Consider the following 18033-nt stretch of genomic DNA (forward strand, 5'->3'; position numbering starts at 1 on the left):
CCTTGTCCAGAGTTTCAGCAACCTGTGCGCGCGCCAACGCGGGGGAAACCCGAACCCCGTGTCTTTCTCCCCAGAATTAGCGTTTTTTGTTCCGACAATGTAGGGCTGGCAGGGAACAATGGATGGGCAAGTCGTGTTTTGTTAGGTGCTGCAGGCTGCTTGGAAGGCTATCAGACATTCCGTTATATCAAACTTTTAGAAAGTAGGTACGACCAGAAGTAATCCAAGTGGTTTTCAGTTCATTTCCCTGAATAAATCCCTACGATTCGTTCCATCTGGAGGAAATGAAACGGGAAAAATGTAGTGAAGGTGCCCGTGCGTTCATCTCAGGGATGCTGGGAGGTTAGGAAGTATTTCGGGGGGGAGATCTGCGGAGAGGAGCCGACTGGGACCACGGAGAAGGCGGAGGCAGAGTCAGGGACGGCGAGGACGGCGTCTGGCCGCCGGGGCAGAGCCCTCCTCACGCAGGGCGCTTTCCTCCGCAGGTACGGGTTTGAGGGGGTCATGCTGTCCATCTACGGCCTGGACCGCGAGGACCTGCACTGCGACGTGGACGAGACCTGCCACTTCCAGAAGTCAGAGGCCATCCTGAGAGAGCTGGACGTGGAGAACGCCAAGCTCTACCTGGACTTCATCGTCCTGGGCATTTTCTTCATCTTGCTGCGCATCATCGCCTACTTTGTCCTGAGGTACAAAATCCGGGCAGAGAGGTAGAGCTCCTGACTGCCGGCAGACAGGAGCATTAGACACTGCCGCCAAGGGCACCTGGCCGCGTCGCGGCCACCAGCCTGTGCCCGAGGACACGGGACGACTGGGACCCAGCCCCTAGCCACCACGTCTGGCTCGTGGGTGCCAAGCGTTCGACAGCTCTGCCCCGGGGGGACGGGTCTTCTCTCCATTCCCCTTCCCAGCTTTAACTAGGAAGAAGCCGTAGAAGGGGTAATTTTCACGTGCAGAATTTAAACCGCCCACAACTGGGGCAGCATTGAAACCTGCCACAGAGCTGGTGACAAGAGGTTTTCCTGGTCACACCCTTCCTCGTGACCAGGTAGCTCTGGTCCCGGGCGGGGGCCGAGAGCAGCCCCTCGCCTGGTCACTGCGCAGTTAGGCGTCCTGGGGAGAAAGGCGGAGAGGAAACCGGTTCTGTTTTATGACTTGCTTTTCAGAGTTTTCATATTTCTACAGTTTGTCTCTTTTTCCAATGAGAAGTCACTTTCCAAGCCCAAAGCCTGTGAATGTCATTCATTTGAAGAAACTGTGTCTTTTCAGCCCTTGTGGGAGAGAGTTATTCAGGGTGACCTGGCTTCGCTGATAGACAGAACCTGTGAAAGGTCCAAGTGCGGGGCCCAAGTTGAGAGACTTGGGAACTGTGTGCACGAAGCCGGGCGGAAATTTTAAAAAGTTACACAAAAAGTGGGAAGGCGAAGTTGGCCCACTCTTTCCAAGTTTTTTATTTTCCCCAGGCTTCTTATTTTAAGCAAAATATATTGTTTCTTTCTTCCTAACTTTCCGAGCACTTTAATTTTTAGTTGTTGTTGTTAATCCTCACCCGAGGATATCTTTCCACTGATTTTTAGAGAGAGTGAAAGGGAGGAGGACAGACAGAGAGAGAAGCATCGATGTGAGAGAGACACATCGGTTGGTGGCTTCCCACACGTGTCCCAACCAGGGCCTGGGATTGAGCCTGCAACTGAGGTACATGTCCTTGATCAGAATCGAACCCGGCACCCTTCAGTCCACGGGCCAACGCTCTGTCCACTGAGCCAAACCAGCTGGGGCTGAGCACCTTAATTTTGCCTAAAATATCCTAGAAGACCCACCCTGTTGAGTTTTTACAAACATTTTCCCTTTCCTCATATATCACATCAACTACCTCCACTGAACCTGGAAACGCTGGGCTGAGGGAGATCCAGGTGTAAGCGTTGAGAGATCCCAGGTGCAGCCGTGAAAGCTGAGCTGACTGCCTGATATGGAAGCTGCTGAGACCCCATTAGAATCCAAGGCCCTTGCAGGACCCCGGACCCTGAGTGTGGCCTAGGTGTTCGTAGCTCCTTAAACAGGCTGTGGGGTGAGTCCATCTCTGGAGCTGGTTCTGGTGGCAGCTCGGCCGTACCACCTTGTCAGTGTTTGGTTTGTGTAGACATCTTCCCAGGGACGTAATCACATGAGTAAATCTCTCTAGGGCAGGCCAGTGGTATCGGCAGGGCGACAGCCTCTGACTTCCTAACAGAGCTCCTGTGTGTCTGTCAGCCCCAAGCAGTGAGTGTATCTACAGGGTAGGAGGTGCCTTTGGCCAAAGAAGGTCTGAAGGAAAATGGCATTGCTTTCCCCTTCTAGACAATCACTGTTCCGGAATCAGGGTCCCCTAATGAAAGACTGTATGTTTGTGGGCAAAAAACTCACGAACCTCTCTGACCCTCGGTGTCCTCTTCTATGAATAATGGCACGAGCTAGTCTTCAAGGCCATTTCAGCTCAAAGATTCCTCGGTTCTGTCCCCCAACTCTTATTTCCTACTTCAGAGAATGAAAAGAGTTCAATTTTCACTTGCACACAGATTGGATTTGTAAATGCTTAGAGACCCCCTTTTCACCTTTAGATACTTTTTAGTAGATAAACACAATCCAGGTATATTAAAATGTAATTTTAAGTCTGCTTGTCCCACACAAATAGAGCAGCGTTGCCTTGCAGGCCATGTTATTTAACCAGGGTCAAACTTAGCTTTTATAAAAAGTTTTTTAATTTCAAGATAGATTTGCCTGTAAGACATCACACATAGGAAGACCCACATAGGAACAGCCGAGTGCGGTACAGAGTTGGGAAGAGGAGAAAGTCATCAATCTCACCCCAGAATTATATCAGGTGAGGTCAGTGTTTAAAGGCCTCTTCCCCTCCACGTCAGCCCCTGGGTTGTGGCTCTGTGACCCTACAAGGACATGCATGCCAGGAACTGGGCTCAGAGTCGACCATCTCATTCTCTGAGCCCATTCACTGAGCCAGCAGTGTCCTGTCTCAGCCATTTCAGAAGGAAACTGTGAGATTCCTTTAGATTTACAATCTCATCTCCAAACACACCTAAGCCCGCAAAGGAATATTTCCGTAGGAGTTCATGCTCCCTGCATTTCAGTGTTTTACTGTTAGCTCATCCCTTAACAGATGAGCAACTGATTGAGGTCTCCCCCGTACCCAGGGGCAGATCTTTGGGGACATGAGGGCTGTTGGGTGCTTGAAGGGAAACCCATGTGCAAAGTGACCAGGGCTATTTTTAAAAGGATGCTAAGTGGAATGTCGCAGGTGTACTGCCAGCAGGATAATTTGCCTCGGAAGACCTAAAGCCACGTTGAGTGAGCTTGGGTCACCCCTAGGATGCTGCTGCCTTCACCCTAATTCAACTCTCAGCGAGTGCCCCCTCCATTATAAACCCTTAACAACTTTCACTGAGATGCTGCTGTTCTGTGCTGATCTCCAGATACTGGCCTTCTGCTCTTGTTTTAGGGGAGTTTGAGAAATTACCTAATTCCAGTGTCCTAAGGTAACATCCAAGCAATGGACTGATTTATTTTTCTAAGTAGCTGTGGTTCAGAGGTAGGTGGCAATGTGCTGGCTTTCCTACATGGGAATTTAGACCAGGCCAACTTCTCAAATCGGAGTCTTTAAGTGCTTTCTGAATGTAGTGACGCGGACACCCCTTTCACTCTGACTGCTTCTTGATGCAGAGAAGGATGGATTCTTGGGTAAAAGATGCATGGCTTCTCCGAACGTTGGCAGAGGGGAAACGGAAGCTCAGAGAATTTTGCTTGCTTTCTTTTTTATTATTATGTTGTTAATTTTTTTGAGAGAGAGAAAGAGAGAGGAAGGGAGAGGGATAGAGAGATAGAAACATAGATGACAGAGAAACATCATCGATTGGCTGCCTCCTACGTGCCCCACACTGGGGATCGAGCCCGTAATCTGGGCATGTGCCCTGACCTGGAATCGAACCAGCATTCTCTTGGTTCATGGGTCGACGCTCAACCACTGAGCCACCAGCCGGGCCGGAGAATTTCACTTTCAAATGGAACTTCTCAGGAGAGGAGGGGGCACCTGGGATTCTATCCACTGTTCTGGCTCCGAGACCTGGTCAGGGCCTGGTCCCTGCTGACCCGCCCCATTCTGGGTACCTTTCCCCTCTGTCCCCCCTGAGATCATGTTGTGCCCCCCTTTCTCTTACGCTTGTTGAGTATCAGCTAGGGAACAGCATTCTCCCAAAGTCCCCGTGGGTGATGTGGGGAGCTCTCCCCAGAAGGGGAAGAAGCCCTCCATGAACATTCACAGGGAAGATGCCGGAATCAGATGACGTCACCTCGAGGAGGGGCCTTCAGGACCCTTAGGTCCCAGGAAATGGGACATGCGCTTTTAGGTAAAACTCGTGCACAGACAGGTCACCTCCCGCCCTGAAAAAGGCTCGGCCAGGAGGCCAGGGATGGGCTATGTCCGTGAGGTCAGAATCACCTTGGTTGTCTTCCTGAGCAAAACGCAAGCTCCAGTGGATTGAGCCTCTCTCTTTATCGAGTGTTCCGGGCCCTGCCCTGATGCCTTAGGAATTCCCCCATCTGTTTACTCAGCAAGTGCTGGCCAACCATCCGAGCTTGGTGCTGTCCCAGGCGCTGGGCCAGGGGAGGGCGCTCAGACAACATGGGTGGCCCTCCAGGGCAGGCAGGAAGCAGGGGCAGGGGGAGGGCATGGACCTGCAGGGCACCAAGGCTGGCAGAGGGGCAGGAAGGTCCCGGGTCCCAGGTCCAGGAAAGAGCAGAATTCGAATCCCAGTCTGACCCCCAAATCTCCACTTTTTTTTTCTTTCTTTGCCACCCTGCCTCCTGTTCAAAGTGTACAGGTGTGTGTGAAAATACTTTATAAGGCATAAAATGCAATGGTAGCGTAGGGGCTATTCATTCTGGACTCCCGTGCCCCTCCCCTCCAGTCACCTTACCTAGGGGCGTCCCGAGCTGGCCTGGGGCTGAGCTTACTCCGGCCTGGGTGGAGTGCGCCTCCCTCTGCCCTGGCATGGCCTTGGCCTCCTCACGCAGCTCGCTGGGGGCGAGCTTGGGCAGAGAGGGGCTGCAGTGTGTGATACACACACAGACGCGCACACACGTGCTCACATGCTGGCTTGTGCTAGGTTGTATGTCACAGTGTTATTCTGTGGTGTTTCCTTCATCTATGAATCCTCAGTCACCCTTTACTCCGAGAAGAAGAGAAAACATTCCCGCACTTCACGCCTGCCACGCCAATGGTAAGAGCAGGGTCCGAACCACGAAGGATGTCACCATTGCCAGCTAAGTGACAATGTGACAAAAAGTAAAACAAAACAGCTTGGGCGGGGGGGATGCAGAGTGTATGAATATAAAGTTAGATACTTTCGAGAAATGACGACTGCTAATAAAATATTTTATATAAAGCTTTTTATTTTTGTTCACTGTTAAAATGCTTCAAATACAAAATGATTCGCTTGAATTTGGCCAAGTGAGATGGACCTTGAGGTTGTATTGTGAATACACTTGCTGCACTTCTAGAAAGAATCCGGGTTTATTACTCAGTGTTCCGGTCTGACACCTACTGCAAATAATCCCCTTCCTCTCTTGGGAACTGGCACGTTTTATGTTGAACTATCTTAGAGTTCTGCAGTTTCCCTCCATCCTCCCAGGCCCATCACCCACTTTTCTACCTTGTTAATGTTGGCCATGACCTCAAAAGGTGCCACGACCCCAGGAGCCCGGTGGCCCGCCCAGCCTTCCCTTCCACCCCTTCAGCCTTGCAGTGGTCTCTGTGGACATGGGCTCCAGGCAGAGGGGCAGCCTCATTCGTTGCTCCGGGGTCTGGGGAGCCCATCTCAGGCTGCGGCCCCTGTAGGGAGCCCCTCCAGGGAGCACCCCTCAATGAGATGGGCTCCAGTGGAGCTGAGCAGGACCCAGAGGAGCCTGGAGGCACAGCTGCGGGAGCTCCCAGGTCCTGCTCTTCGGCCGGAGCTTGCAGGCAGCGGTGCTCTGGGCTGGGCTGTCACACTGGACTCCCTCCCACCTGGGACAGAGAGAGAGCAGGGCCATACGAAGTCACAGAACCCATGGCCCCTGCCATCCTCCTACGTGACAGGGAAAGAGAGGTGGTGAGCGCAGGGGGAGAGCACCATGGATGAGGGAGAAGCAGGTGATGGCAATGCCTGCAACCGAGGCCCCTGCCTCTGCAGACCCTCTCTCGGTCCAGCTCACATTAAAGTCCCTCTGGGTCACTGCACTTGGCTTCTCACATCTGGGAGATTCCTCTGGAGCAATCTCCGTCCTCCCTAGGGCCAGGAGCAGGGAAGAAGCAGGGCACCCCCAGCCCTGGCCACTAATTTTCACACTGGCAAGCCTGTCCTCACCCCCATGCCTCCTGGGCAGGAAGGCGGTGTGAAGAGGGGTCTCATGCCCACCCTCTGGCGTAGCTCGATTTTCTGAGAACTGTGGCGCGTCCTCCCCTACGTCCTGCTCCCATCTTGGAGGAAGCAGAAGGTTAACCTTTGCTCAATGTTTATCGTTCTCTCTGAACATGCCAACGTGGAACCTTCCTCCAACAGACGTCGTGTGGCCTCCTCAGGAGACCTGCTCTGTGGGCGCAGGCTGGGCTCAGGGACCCAGTGCCACTCCCTCTGGATCAGACAGTCCCCTGGGGGCAACAGCAGGAAGCAGTCGGTACACAGCAGCCTCCTGGTCTGCCCAGAGGGGGGGCGGGTGTTGTGGGCGGGGACCCACTGTGGCGCTTTCCCACCAGGCAGCGACCATTGCACAGCTGAAGGGAAGGGAACAGAAGCACAAAAGCTCCCTGGTTATGGCACCCACCCGGGGGGAGCGCCCACTGGCCTGGGCCTTCCCAGAGCGTGTGGGGTGCAGGTTCCACAGCTGGGATTGAGCTTGCTCCCTGGTCCCAGGGAGACCCCCACGGCCACCACCTTGTAGTCCCAGTTGAGGACGTGGCCACAGCATGCACGCGTTTCTCTCTGGGCTTCGTGGTTTCACCCAGATCTTGGGAGTGGCCTGAGCCCAAGCCACATGAGTAAAACACAGCCAGATTCCAAACGATTGCATTCAATGGAGGCTCTCTCGGTGGATTGGCATCGTCCTGTTTGCTGTGTCTGCGCCGAGCAAACATGAGAGACTTGGCTGATCCCCTGTAGGTGCCTCGGCCTATACTTGTGCCTGAATAAGTGTGGCGTGGAGGCTCTCTCGGTGGATTGGCATCGTCCTGTTAGCTGTGTCTGCGCCGAGCAAACGTGAGAGAGACTCGGCTGATCCCCTGTGGGTGCCTCGGCCTATACTTGTGCCTGAATAAGTGTGGCCCTGATATTGTATACAAATGGCATCGCCTATGTTCACCAATGTTATGGGATCTGGTTCTGGGGACCTTGTAAGCCACCTGCTGTTACCTTTCATGTGGGAGTGATTTGTTACATCACGTGCGGCGGGGGCCCAGGTGAGCTGGGAGGAGATGCTGAAGCCAGGGGAGCAAGCGTCTGAGCGGTGAGGGGTGACCCCCCTTCTGGCCTGCCTGGGGCCATTCTCAAGTTCCCTGAACAGTGTCCCTTGAAGGAGATCTCAGGGGGCTCTTGCTGCCAGCACCTGAAGTGACCTATTGTCCTTGCACTTTGCCTGCCCTGAGGCCTGCTCCACACCTGCCCTTCCTCCGGGCACAGCCATGGGTTAGCACGGGGAGCTTTCCAGAAAACAGCCTTTGCCACATGGGGCTTTGCTGGAGCGCCAGGCACACCCACTGCCAGGGGAGTTACCAAAACCCTCTCCCCTGTTGGGCCCATGAGCCCTCTCCTGCTGGGGGACAGATCAGGCCCCGCGGGAGGCAGGAAGTCCCGGGTTCGAGGTTCAAGGCCGAGCCCTGTCTCCACGGGGTCCTGGAGGCTGCAGCCCAGCCCAGAACGAAGGGCACCCTGGGACGTGGTTTCGCTGAGAGTATCCAGTGACCGTGGGAGCTATTTGTTGTAGGGCCTTTGCAATCTTTACAGCTCCGTCAGGGGCACCCCGGGGTCCTTTTCCATGACCTTGGGGCACAGACTGCCCCGGCTTAATCCTGTCTCCCCTTTCAAGTCCTCAGCCAATTAAAAATGGTAGGAAAAGTCTGGCCACTCAAATCGCTCGTCACATCCACCACCAACCCCACATAAGAGGTCTCCATTTTCACAGTCATGATCCCCGCGGGAGGGGCACGGGAGGAGTTGCTCTACAGAACGTGTATGTGTAGCAAGTTAACCTGTGTTCCTGGCGGCCCTCCCATTTGCTCTTCCCGTTAGCCGCGTGGGTGTGCCCCCGGCCGACCGTGGCGGAATCTGTTGTGAATCGTTGCCTTTGAGGAGCAGCTATTTCAATGTTTTCCCTTTGTTTTTCCTTCCAAAGCAAGAGTCAATGCAAGTAACATTTTTTTAACCAGTGTGCAAATGTGTGCACACATCTGTATGTCTAATATAGAATTATGGAAGCCCTGTTTTTTATAAGACTGTATGGGTGACTTTACTTTGGTTTAGCCATGTTCTCTAGGAAATACTAGTACAGTTGCTTGCGCTCTGTGAGAGGTTTGCACTGTTGTAGGTAAACTCGGCATATATACATCCGTACCTATCTGTATCTATATCTATGTATTTAAAATAACCTGGGCTCCCTGGGCACTTGTTCCTGGCTGTGTCACTCCATGGGACACAGCCCCGGGCAGACCCCAGATGTGAGCTCTAACTCAGACCTTACACACCACGGCTCTGCTTTGTATATTTCTGTAGAGTTACCTTCTTAGATTTGTACGTGCATTTTTTTGCAGACTTGAACTTTGTCTTCTGATAAATTAGATGCCATTTATGAAAATGTGACCTAAGTCAAATAAAGCAACGTTGTTTTCAGATTTCGTTTCTCTCTTGCTTGCTTTCGCCGACACCAGCCCTCACACAGCGGGAGACGGGAGCCTGGGTGTGGCCGAGCGCGAGGACGATTTTCTCCTCTCGCCGCCCTCGCTCTGACGCAGCAGTCTCTCCGGCAGGAAGACAGGAGCCTGGATGTGGCCGAGCGCGAGGACGGTTTTCTCCTTCTCGCGCCGCCCTCGCTCTGACGCAGCAGTCTCTCCGGCAGGTGTCATGGTGGGTCCCCGTGAAGTGGGGGAGAAGAATAAGAATGACAGCCGTGGTATGCCAGCCCCCAGGTGCTAGGTGGCAGGTAGCACAGGGTCAAGTGCCTTTTCATACGTTGTCTCATTTAACAACCATCCTGGGGGCCAGACAGCCACCACCAGCTCCATTTCTCATATGAGGAAACTGAGGCTCAGAGACTAGATAACTTGCCTGAGGCAGAGTTCAGGTGCTGATAGTGTAGCTCCTGACCCCTTCATCACGCTCCTCATCTTGGGAAGAGACCTGGAGCAAAGGAGGAGAGTCCATCTTGTCACACGAACTGGCCGAGAGGACACTCCTCCCAGACGTGTGGTTAACGGGTAAGATGATGGACAAAGGTCCCCAGGTGTCAGCAAAACCCCGCCTCTCTATGCCATTGCAAGTTGAAGAATTCTGGAATAGAATGATGCATTTCAGTGAATTCCAACATGTTCTGAAACAATACACGGCTACCCAGCCAGCCTGGCAGGGACCATTGCCAAGTAAGTGTTGAAGCAACGCCTTTCGTGACCAACTGCACTACACGGCACAGGAAGCAATTAACAGCTTTAATGGCCACAGTGTGTGTGTGTGTATGTGTGTGTGTGTGTGTGTGTGTGTGTGTGTGTGTGTAGAGCAGAGAGGTCCCGACTAAAGTGGGAGAGCTGAGTTCAGGTCCAGCCTCCAAACATAACCCCTGTGAGACTTCAGCAAAGTCACTTCAGCTACCAGGGGTTATTTTTTTAATCCATCAGTAAAATGAGAGGGTTGGGTTAGTCAGTGGTTCTCAACCTTCTGGCCCTTTAAATACAGTTCCTCATGTTGTGACCCAACCATAAAATTATTTTCGTTGCTACTTCATAACTGTAATGTTGCTACTGTTATGAATTGTAATGTAAATATCTGATATGCAGGATGGTCTTAGGCGACCCCTGTGAAAGGATCGTTCGACTGCCAAAGGGGTCGCGACCCACAGGTTGAGAATCGCTGGTCTAGAGGCACCTGAGCAGGAGGCAGGGAGGTTTGATGGGCAGGTAAAGGCCACTGAGGCCATGGGCAGTCGCTGACAGTTGAGTGCCCAGGTGCCTGAAGTCCTCCAATGATGACTAGACTGCCGGCACGTCCCAGGTTTGAACCTTAGCAAGGCTGTGCTCTAAAACAAATTTCTCTGTTTCCTCATTTGCAAAGTAAGAGTAAATACAAGATTACTCACTGCACTCTGAGTTTTAAAATAAGTTCCTGTCCTGGTTAGTGTTTCTCAGTGGTTAGAGGGTTGGCCCATGCACTGAGGGGTCTTGGGTTCAATTCCCAGTCAAGGCACATACCTGGTTTGCAGGTTGGATCCCCAGCCCCAGGTCAGGGTGCGTGCTGGAGGCAACCAATTGATGTGTCTCTCTCACATCGATGTTTCTCTCTCTCTCTCTCTCTCTCTCTCTCCCTCTTTTTCTTTCTCCCCTCACCTCCTCCCTTTCACTCTCTCTAAAATTCGATGGAAAAAATATCCTTGGGTGAGGATTAACAACAACACAAATATTCCAGTCCACACTGTGGCATTTCCTAGCCAACATTTTAAAAATTGATTAGCACTCACTGGGTACGTAACTAACCTCAACTGTCCAGAGTCAGGAATGTTGTTTCAATTGCTCAAGGAAGGCCAGGCACACACCCCTTTGCCACCTCAGTGGGTCACAGAGAACTCAGGGACCACGTTGGGCTCGGTGGGATTTGGTCCTGGCTCCTGGCAAGCCAGTCCTTAGAAGTTAATTATTCAAGTTTAGTTTGTCAGCATTTCATTTTAAACCTAGAAAATTATGATAGACCTTTAAATAAGGTTGAAAGCATATTAACTACTTAGTTTCTTTACCCAGTATCTATTGCTGCTCGTAACATGAATTAGATGGGAATGACCCGGAGGTGCAGTAACCCAACCATCTTCTAAAAGGGCTCCTGCCGTAGCGTATCCAGCACGGCTGGCCACCCAGCTGCAAATCCCTGAGCAAGTTACTACCCGTCGCCTCTCTGCTTCCTCCTCTGGAAATGGGATGGAGGCAATGACGGGGACACCCCTCACCCGGTGGGCTTGTTAGGGGCATTCAATGCGTTAGCAAATCTCAAGTGATTGATTGGCGTCTGACACATGCCAGGTGCTGTCAGTACCACCTTTGGTCCTCTTTACCAATCACTCTGAGTATCAGTCAGCCACACGGCAGGCTGGGCTGCCTAGGGGTTCAGGGTGCACCGGGAGGGTCTCAGGAGAACAACAGGGAGCCCACGGATTCTCAACCATCCCCTATGGCAGTGCAGCCCCATGGAGACTATGTCCCGGGGCCCCCAACACTCACACCACGAGGCCTTTGGCCTGTGTCTTGCCGACACCCTCCTGCCAAAGCCCTACCCTTACCCTCCCCCGCCCCCCAGGAGCACACATACAGTCAAGCTGGGTTGAAGGACACATGGCAGCAAGGAGCACCCCACATGTGGGGTATCTCAATAGAAAATGTTAGGAAGGACTTAGTGTAGGATTTGGGCTTGTGTTATGTGATTTGGGGGAGGTTCAAGGAAATCAGGCTTAATCAGGATTGGATGTGTCAGGAGGTGAGGGCAGGTGGTTCTTGGGTATCAATAACCCATCTAGGAGGGGAGGCAAGAAACAAGGCTGCAACTGTGACTGTAGGAAATCGCGGCTACTCCTGTCAGCCAGCAGAGGGCGCTGGGTGGGTTGGACATTATTGCACAGCGGGCTTCCGTCTGTGCTCCTTGGTCTGAGATGTCCCTGGAAGGACTCACCCCGAAGGCCTGAAGGTGCTAGAAAGGACACAGGGCTTAGGATTTAAAGACCTGGGCCTCCTGGCGAGGCGCCTCTCAGCAGGGACTCTTGGACAGGTTCCTTCGTCTTGGGTATCTTAATAACCCATCTAGGAGGGGAGGCAAGAAACCAGGCTGCAACTGTGACTGTAGGAAATAGCGGCTACTCCTGTCAGCCAGCAGAGGGCGCTGGGTGGGTTGGACCTTATTGCGCAGTGGGCTTTCCTCTGTGCTCCTTGGTCTGAGATGTCAAGGGCCCAGCCCAGAGGCCTGAAGGTGCTTGCTAGAAAGGGCTTAGGATTTAAAGACCTGGGCCTCCTGGCAAGGCGCCTCTCAGCAGGGACTCTTGGACAGGTTCCTTCTCTGCATGACAAGCGGAGAACTGTCTCCAGGGGCCTGGTCCCAGGTGCGAGCTCAGAAACAAAGTCTGCCATTTTGAGGGAGCAGGTGTCTCTTTTCCAGCGGGAAGGATGGCCCAGATCAAGACCCCTCACCCTGCGGTCCGTGGACAGCACTGCCCTGTGGCCACTGCGCAGCATGACGAGGGTGCGGTAGGCTTGTCCTTGTGTCTTTAAGAGAGTCCCATCGACAGGAACAGCAGGGGACGCTCAGCCTGAGCGAGTGTGCAAACCCGTCGGGGCTCGCTGAGCTGCCCGCCCGGGAGCCCCTGCTGTCCCTGGAACTGGGTGTCCCAGGGAACAACTCTCCGTTGAGGGGTTGTTATAACTTCTTGGAACTTAATGGAATCTTCCAGGGGACCCTACTTCAATTATTCGTATAGCCAGGTCTATTTTCAGAAGAAAGAAAGCAAGAGGTGGCCACCCAAGGTGAAACACATGTTAAACTTGACTTGCAAATAAATACAAAAAAGTGCCACTTTGCAATATGCTTTTATTGGCTTTCTCTCCACTGAGCAAGGCATTACTAATATCTTTTTTGAAACTTACATTTGAAATGTCTTAGCTCAGCCTGCAGGAGGCAGTGATCTCTGGAAGGTGGCTCGCCCTCCCTATCTCGTCTGCTCTGGGTCTGAAGTCTGCAACAAACCCACAGGCCGTGCAGCAACTTAGGGGTGATTTTCTGCTCCCGCTCCCCAGGCTGGGGCAGACCCTCTGCTCTGAGATGCTACGACACCCCCGCTGTCCCTCATCTGTGTGTGACACGCTGACAAGAGAATGAGAGCGACTCTGCAGCAATAAAGCACAAAACACAAAATCTCAGGAATAGAGACCTGTCCTCATGCTGAGCGTGGATCTTTATTCTTTAAAACATGGGGCCCCAGGCATTAGCTTTCAGCCAGAGCCTGGCCAGGAGCAGGGGCTAGAAAAGCAGAGATGAGCAGGCAGGACGTCAGAGTGTGGAAATTCACCTCCCATGGTGTCCGGGACAGTGGGCGTGGCTTTAAAATGTACATTCTGGAAACAAAGCACAGCATACATCACCGGGAGCAGGTCTCCTCTCCACCCCCCAGCTGCCCAGCTTCTCAAGGTCAAGACAGGCTTCAAGGTCAATGCCTTATGCTGCATTCTCCCCCAAGTCACTGGGGCAGTGCTGAGTGCCCCACCTCGTGGGAGATCAGCCACATGCCCCACTGGGCCCTGGGGGAGGGGAGGGCAGATGATCAATGAGGGGGGGCCTCTGCAGGGACACCCAGTGCCCAGGAAGGGATGCAGCCCCCTCCGAATTATCCTGGGACAAAGGGCAAGGGTGGCCCCTTGGGTGCTGCCTCCAGGAAGGTGTCCTCCTTAGAGGTAAGCTGGCACTTGGCTGCCAGATGGCTTACAGTGACCTCTGCACCCAGGATTTGTGAGGCAGGGCCGATGGAACCAGGACAGCAACCACCCCTGTGCATGCCAGCTGTCGCTGACAGGGGGTTCCCGGGTGGTTATCTTGCACCCCACTGCACCATCGAGGGAGGGGGCAGGGAGGGGATGCACTTGTGATGGGGTGTGGAGACACCAGGGCTCCACGCCCAGCGCTGCCACCTGCCTGCATGTCACCAATGTTGCTGGTTTGTTTGCTGATCGGCCCAGCTTTCCAAACCCACGCAGTGTCTGTTTCCCTCCAGGATAGAGTTTAAATTAGTTCCTCTATATCAGCGGTTCTCAACCTGTGGGTCACGACCCCTTTGGCGGTCGAACGACCCTTTCACAGGGGTCGCCTAAGACCATCCTGCATATCAGATATTTACATTATGATTCATAACAGTAGCAACATTACAGTTATGAAGTAGCAATGAAAATAATTTTATGGTTGGGTCACAGCATGAGGAACTGTATTTAAAGGGCCAGAAGGTTGAGAACCACTGCTCTATATAATGCCTTGACTTTGACACCTTTTTGAAACAATTGCTTTTGTATTTTTGCACAAACCACTTGGCAACAGGACAGCAGGGAACTGGTGGCTGGCTGCCCTGGCATAAAGCCTCTGACTGAGGCCTCCGCCAAGGAACAGCCATGGCACTGGGTGTCCTGCCCAGGGCCCAGGGGCGTGTGGCTTCCTGGGCACCTGGAGGCTCTAGCACGTGCCCAGAAAGGACCTGGTGCCCAGGGCGCCGGCTCACCTGTCTCCTGCAGAGGCTTGAAGCACCAGGGCACCTCGGGGATGCTCGAGTCGAAGCAGCAGCCCCGGTTGTTGCACTGCTCGGGGGTGACCTCAGGGTAACCGCAGTCCACCCTGTCCTTGGCCGGGATGGCACACTGGCTCTCCGCTGCCCAGACAAAGCCCAGTCAGCTGCCAGCGCCCTGCTGGCTTGGGGTTGGTCTGTTGGCTCCGTCTGGCAAGTCTGCACCCTCTTCCCTCTCCCCTCCTGAGTTCAAAGGGTATGACTCCCTCCCCAACATTTGCTTGAGGTGAACCCTCTCTCTGTGTAAATATTTAAAAAGAAACGTTCCGTAGGTGATCTGGCCTCCTGCCTGCGCACTTCCTGCACCTTGTCGGAAGTCACTGCGGGCCCGTGTTCCCGCAGGCTGGCAGCGGCCCAGGGAATCAGGGCCCCTGAACCCAGAAACCAAGTTCCCTTTGTTTACCTACACGAACCCCTCCCCACTTAAATGAAAAGCATGACAGTGTGTATACATTCAGTAGAGCGAGTCACAGTGCACACAGAGCTTTTTGCTTCCTTCCTGCACCTGCCTCTCCCCAGATGGGACAGCTGGTCAACCTTCCCTGTGCGTCCTGGGGTCTCCAAGCCTATGTCCAAGGTGAGAAGTCCACTGGGCCTCAGCACCTAACTACGTCTGCTTAGGAAGACGGAAAGCACACAGACCCTCCTCAGTCCCCTCTACGGCTGCCAGTCAGTCCGTAATTCCTTACTCCCGGGCTCCCAAACATTGGAATCAGCTGGGGATCTTGAAACACCCCTGGGGCCCCACCCCACCCCGGAGACATTCAGACAGAATCGGCGCATCCTGGGCTCCGGTGAGTCTAACGGGCACCCAGTTTGGGAACTGCTGCCTTTGACACAGCTTGGTAGGTGACCTGACAAAAGCCGCACCCTCATTTCTCAAGCCACACCCCGCCCCCCTTCCCCCCCGGAGGTGCATGGCAAGGGTGGAACGACTGCGGAATCGTTCTGGAAGTCACCCTTGTCATGTGTCTGTCCTTTTTGTTCGGGACGGTGGGGCGAGGCACTGGCTGCCAGCCGGCCGGCCCTGGGGTCTGACCCTGATGGGCAGGGTGGCCTTAGGTCTGTTATGAACGTCCTGAGCCTCAGCTTCCTTGTCTAAAATGGGGACAGCAAGAGCCAGTCTATAGGGCTATTGAGAGAAAAGGTGTGTCTCTGGTAAACAGCAACTATTCAATGCATGTGGGGGCCTGGTCACCTTCCTCAGGTCCCCAGAAAGCCCCCGAGCCTGGATCTTCTGTGTCCCGTCCCCTCGTCCTGGGTCCCCACTGCCCCCAGGCCCCCGCTCCTGCTGTGGTACTCACACAGGCCCACATACTGCGTGGACGAGCTGGAGATCTCCAAGGCCAGGACCAACGCTAGCAGCCAGAGCGCTCTGGCCTCCATGGTCACGGCAGGCTCTGGGGACCCGGCCGCTCAGAGCCCTCATTTATACCCCTGTGTTTGCACAGGCTTCTGGTCTCTGTTTGGGGATGGCCCTTCCCTGCAGCTGGCCACGCCCGCTTTTCCCGGCACCTGATGGTACAGCCCCCGGAGACCTGGCTCCCAGAGCAGAGAGGGTGGTTCGACCCCACTGTGGTGTGTGGGGGTTCACACTCCTCCCTCAGGGAGCAGGGCTGTGTCTCCCCACGGCAGCCTGGCCAGGAGGAGAGAAGATGGGGCTGATCATCGTTATCAAGAGCCCAGCCTGGAAGAGTCCGGAAGGTTCCCTCTGCAATGATAAGAGTCCCTGGGCCACTTAGTCCCAGGTCGGCCCTGGGTCATGAGAAGATGGGCAGCAAACCCCACTCAGGTAATTCGTGCCTGCGAGTTCATTTCTCTCTCGCGGCTCCTGCAAGGTACAAATTCCTTTCCTTCCTTTTTGGCATTTTTCCAGCAAAGAAATATGTTTATTATTAATTACATTTAAATAAATGCATTAAGTAAAGTTATTCGATACATTTTTGTTGCTGTTAATCCTCACCCGAGGATATTTTTTTTCCCCATTGATTTTTAGAAAGAGTGGAAGGGAGGGGGAGACACAGAGAGAGAAACAGCGATGTGAGAGACAGACATCAATTGGTTGCCTCCTGCCTGCGCCCTGACTGGGGATTTAGCCTGCAACCAAGGTACATGCTCTTGACTGGAATCGAACCCAGGACCCTTCAGTCCTCGGGCCGAGGCTCTACCCACTGAGCCAAACTGGCTAGGGCTATTCAATATATTTTAATAAGAATATAATATGTGCAGTTGGTTTTTAAAATCAGACAGTACAAAAGCCCCCTCCTGTTTAGCAGTGTTCATGTTTAATACGTTCTTAGGTGTTTTTCCAGAAATGTTCTCTCTAGATCTAAGCACACTTTTAACACAAATGGCAGCTTACTAGATGCGTTTGCCCAGCTTGCATTTGCTTTCAGTGAAGGCTCTATCTGGGAGAGTGTTTTGTAACAGCACATCTAAGTGAATTGGGAATATGTCTACCCATTTTCCAGAGGAGCAAAATAAGACTCAGAAATTAAGGTGGCTGTCCAAGGTGACTCTAGTGGGCCTGGTGGAGCTGAGGTTCAACCACCTCGGTGGGACTGAGGGCTCAGCTGTCTGTCGCAGCCCCTCCTGTGCCCGCGATGCCGGGTGAGGCAGGAGAGTGTGGGTCCTCTTATTGCTGCGACCCCTCTCTCTTTTCTGCCCGCAGAATTCTTACCTATCTGTTCAGCACCAACGTTACCCAGCGACCTTCCAGGAACCTCGGGTGGGTTTGGCGTATCATCCCAGAAGCTGGTCGAACTCAGCCCCTGGGTTTGGGGGATGCGTTGGGGGAAACTGACTACCCGAGGGTTTGTCCACGGAGTTGTCCTTCACCAAGTAGCCAACGGGGACAGACTGTGCACGTGTGGGGGACAATGTCCTTGTCCCACCTTGTGACGCCCCAGCCCCAGCCCCAGCCCCTCGCACTGAGTGAGCCCCAGATGAATGGACTTGGGGCGACACTCCTCCATCAGGGAGCAGGGCGGCCCTGCTCCATGGTCAGTGGTCAGTGCGGGCTGGAGACAGGAAGAGCGGCCTCTGCGTTGTTCTCAGTGCGCTGGCTTCGTGCCCAGAGGGACAGTGCGCGCCAGCAGATGCAGGGCTTCGTGCTGTGGAAAACATCTTCCCGGGGAACTCCTGGGAGCCACTCCCGGCCAGACCCCTGCCTACCCACTCCCAGAATCCGGGCCAGGCCAAGCTGTGGGACTGAAAGCACGAACACCCCGAAACGGACTCAGAAGGGACGGTTATTTGGAGGCGGGCCTGGCAGGAGCGTCTCCACCTGCCTGGTCTCCACGTGCCCTGGTCCACACTGGTGCTCTTTTTTTTAATTAAAAATTTTTTTTCCAATTACAGTCGACGTTCAATATTATTTTATATTAGTTTCAGCTGAACAGCATATTGGTTAGAAAGTCATGTACTTTACAAAGTGGTCCCCCTGGTACT

The 18033-nt window shown here is 53.6% G+C and overlaps 2 protein-coding genes across 3 annotated transcripts in view; one reads left to right on the plus strand and one right to left on the minus strand.

Annotated features, from left to right (window-relative positions):
• ABCG1 (ATP-binding cassette, sub-family G (WHITE), member 1) overlaps positions 1 to 1505 on the plus strand; it is a 36560-nt gene extending 35055 nt beyond the window's left edge. For both annotated transcript variants that reach the window (XM_005885705.2, XM_005885706.2), the window contains exon 14: positions 486 to 1505. In XM_005885705.2, coding sequence (XP_005885767.1) covers positions 486 to 714 — 229 coding nt within the window. In that variant the 3' untranslated portion in view covers positions 715 to 1505. The remainder of the gene's footprint in view (positions 1 to 485) is intronic.
• Positions 1506 to 13172: 11667 nt separating this feature from the next.
• Positions 13173 to 16043, minus strand: TFF3 (trefoil factor 3 (intestinal)). Its single transcript, XM_014532934.1, has 3 exons — positions 15888 to 16043; positions 14521 to 14667; positions 13173 to 13372 (listed from the first exon to the last, which is right to left on the minus strand). Exons 1-3 carry the CDS (start codon positions 15967 to 15969, stop codon positions 13359 to 13361), a joined length of 243 nt encoding a protein of 80 aa, XP_014388420.1. The 5' UTR covers positions 15970 to 16043; the 3' UTR covers positions 13173 to 13358.
• Between the last annotated feature and the right edge of the window lie 1990 nt (positions 16044 to 18033).

The sequence above is a fragment of the Myotis brandtii genome, unplaced genomic scaffold (assembly GCF_000412655.1).
Source record: "Myotis brandtii unplaced genomic scaffold, ASM41265v1 scaffold923, whole genome shotgun sequence".
Classification (NCBI taxonomy): Eukaryota; Metazoa; Chordata; class Mammalia; order Chiroptera; family Vespertilionidae; genus Myotis; species Myotis brandtii.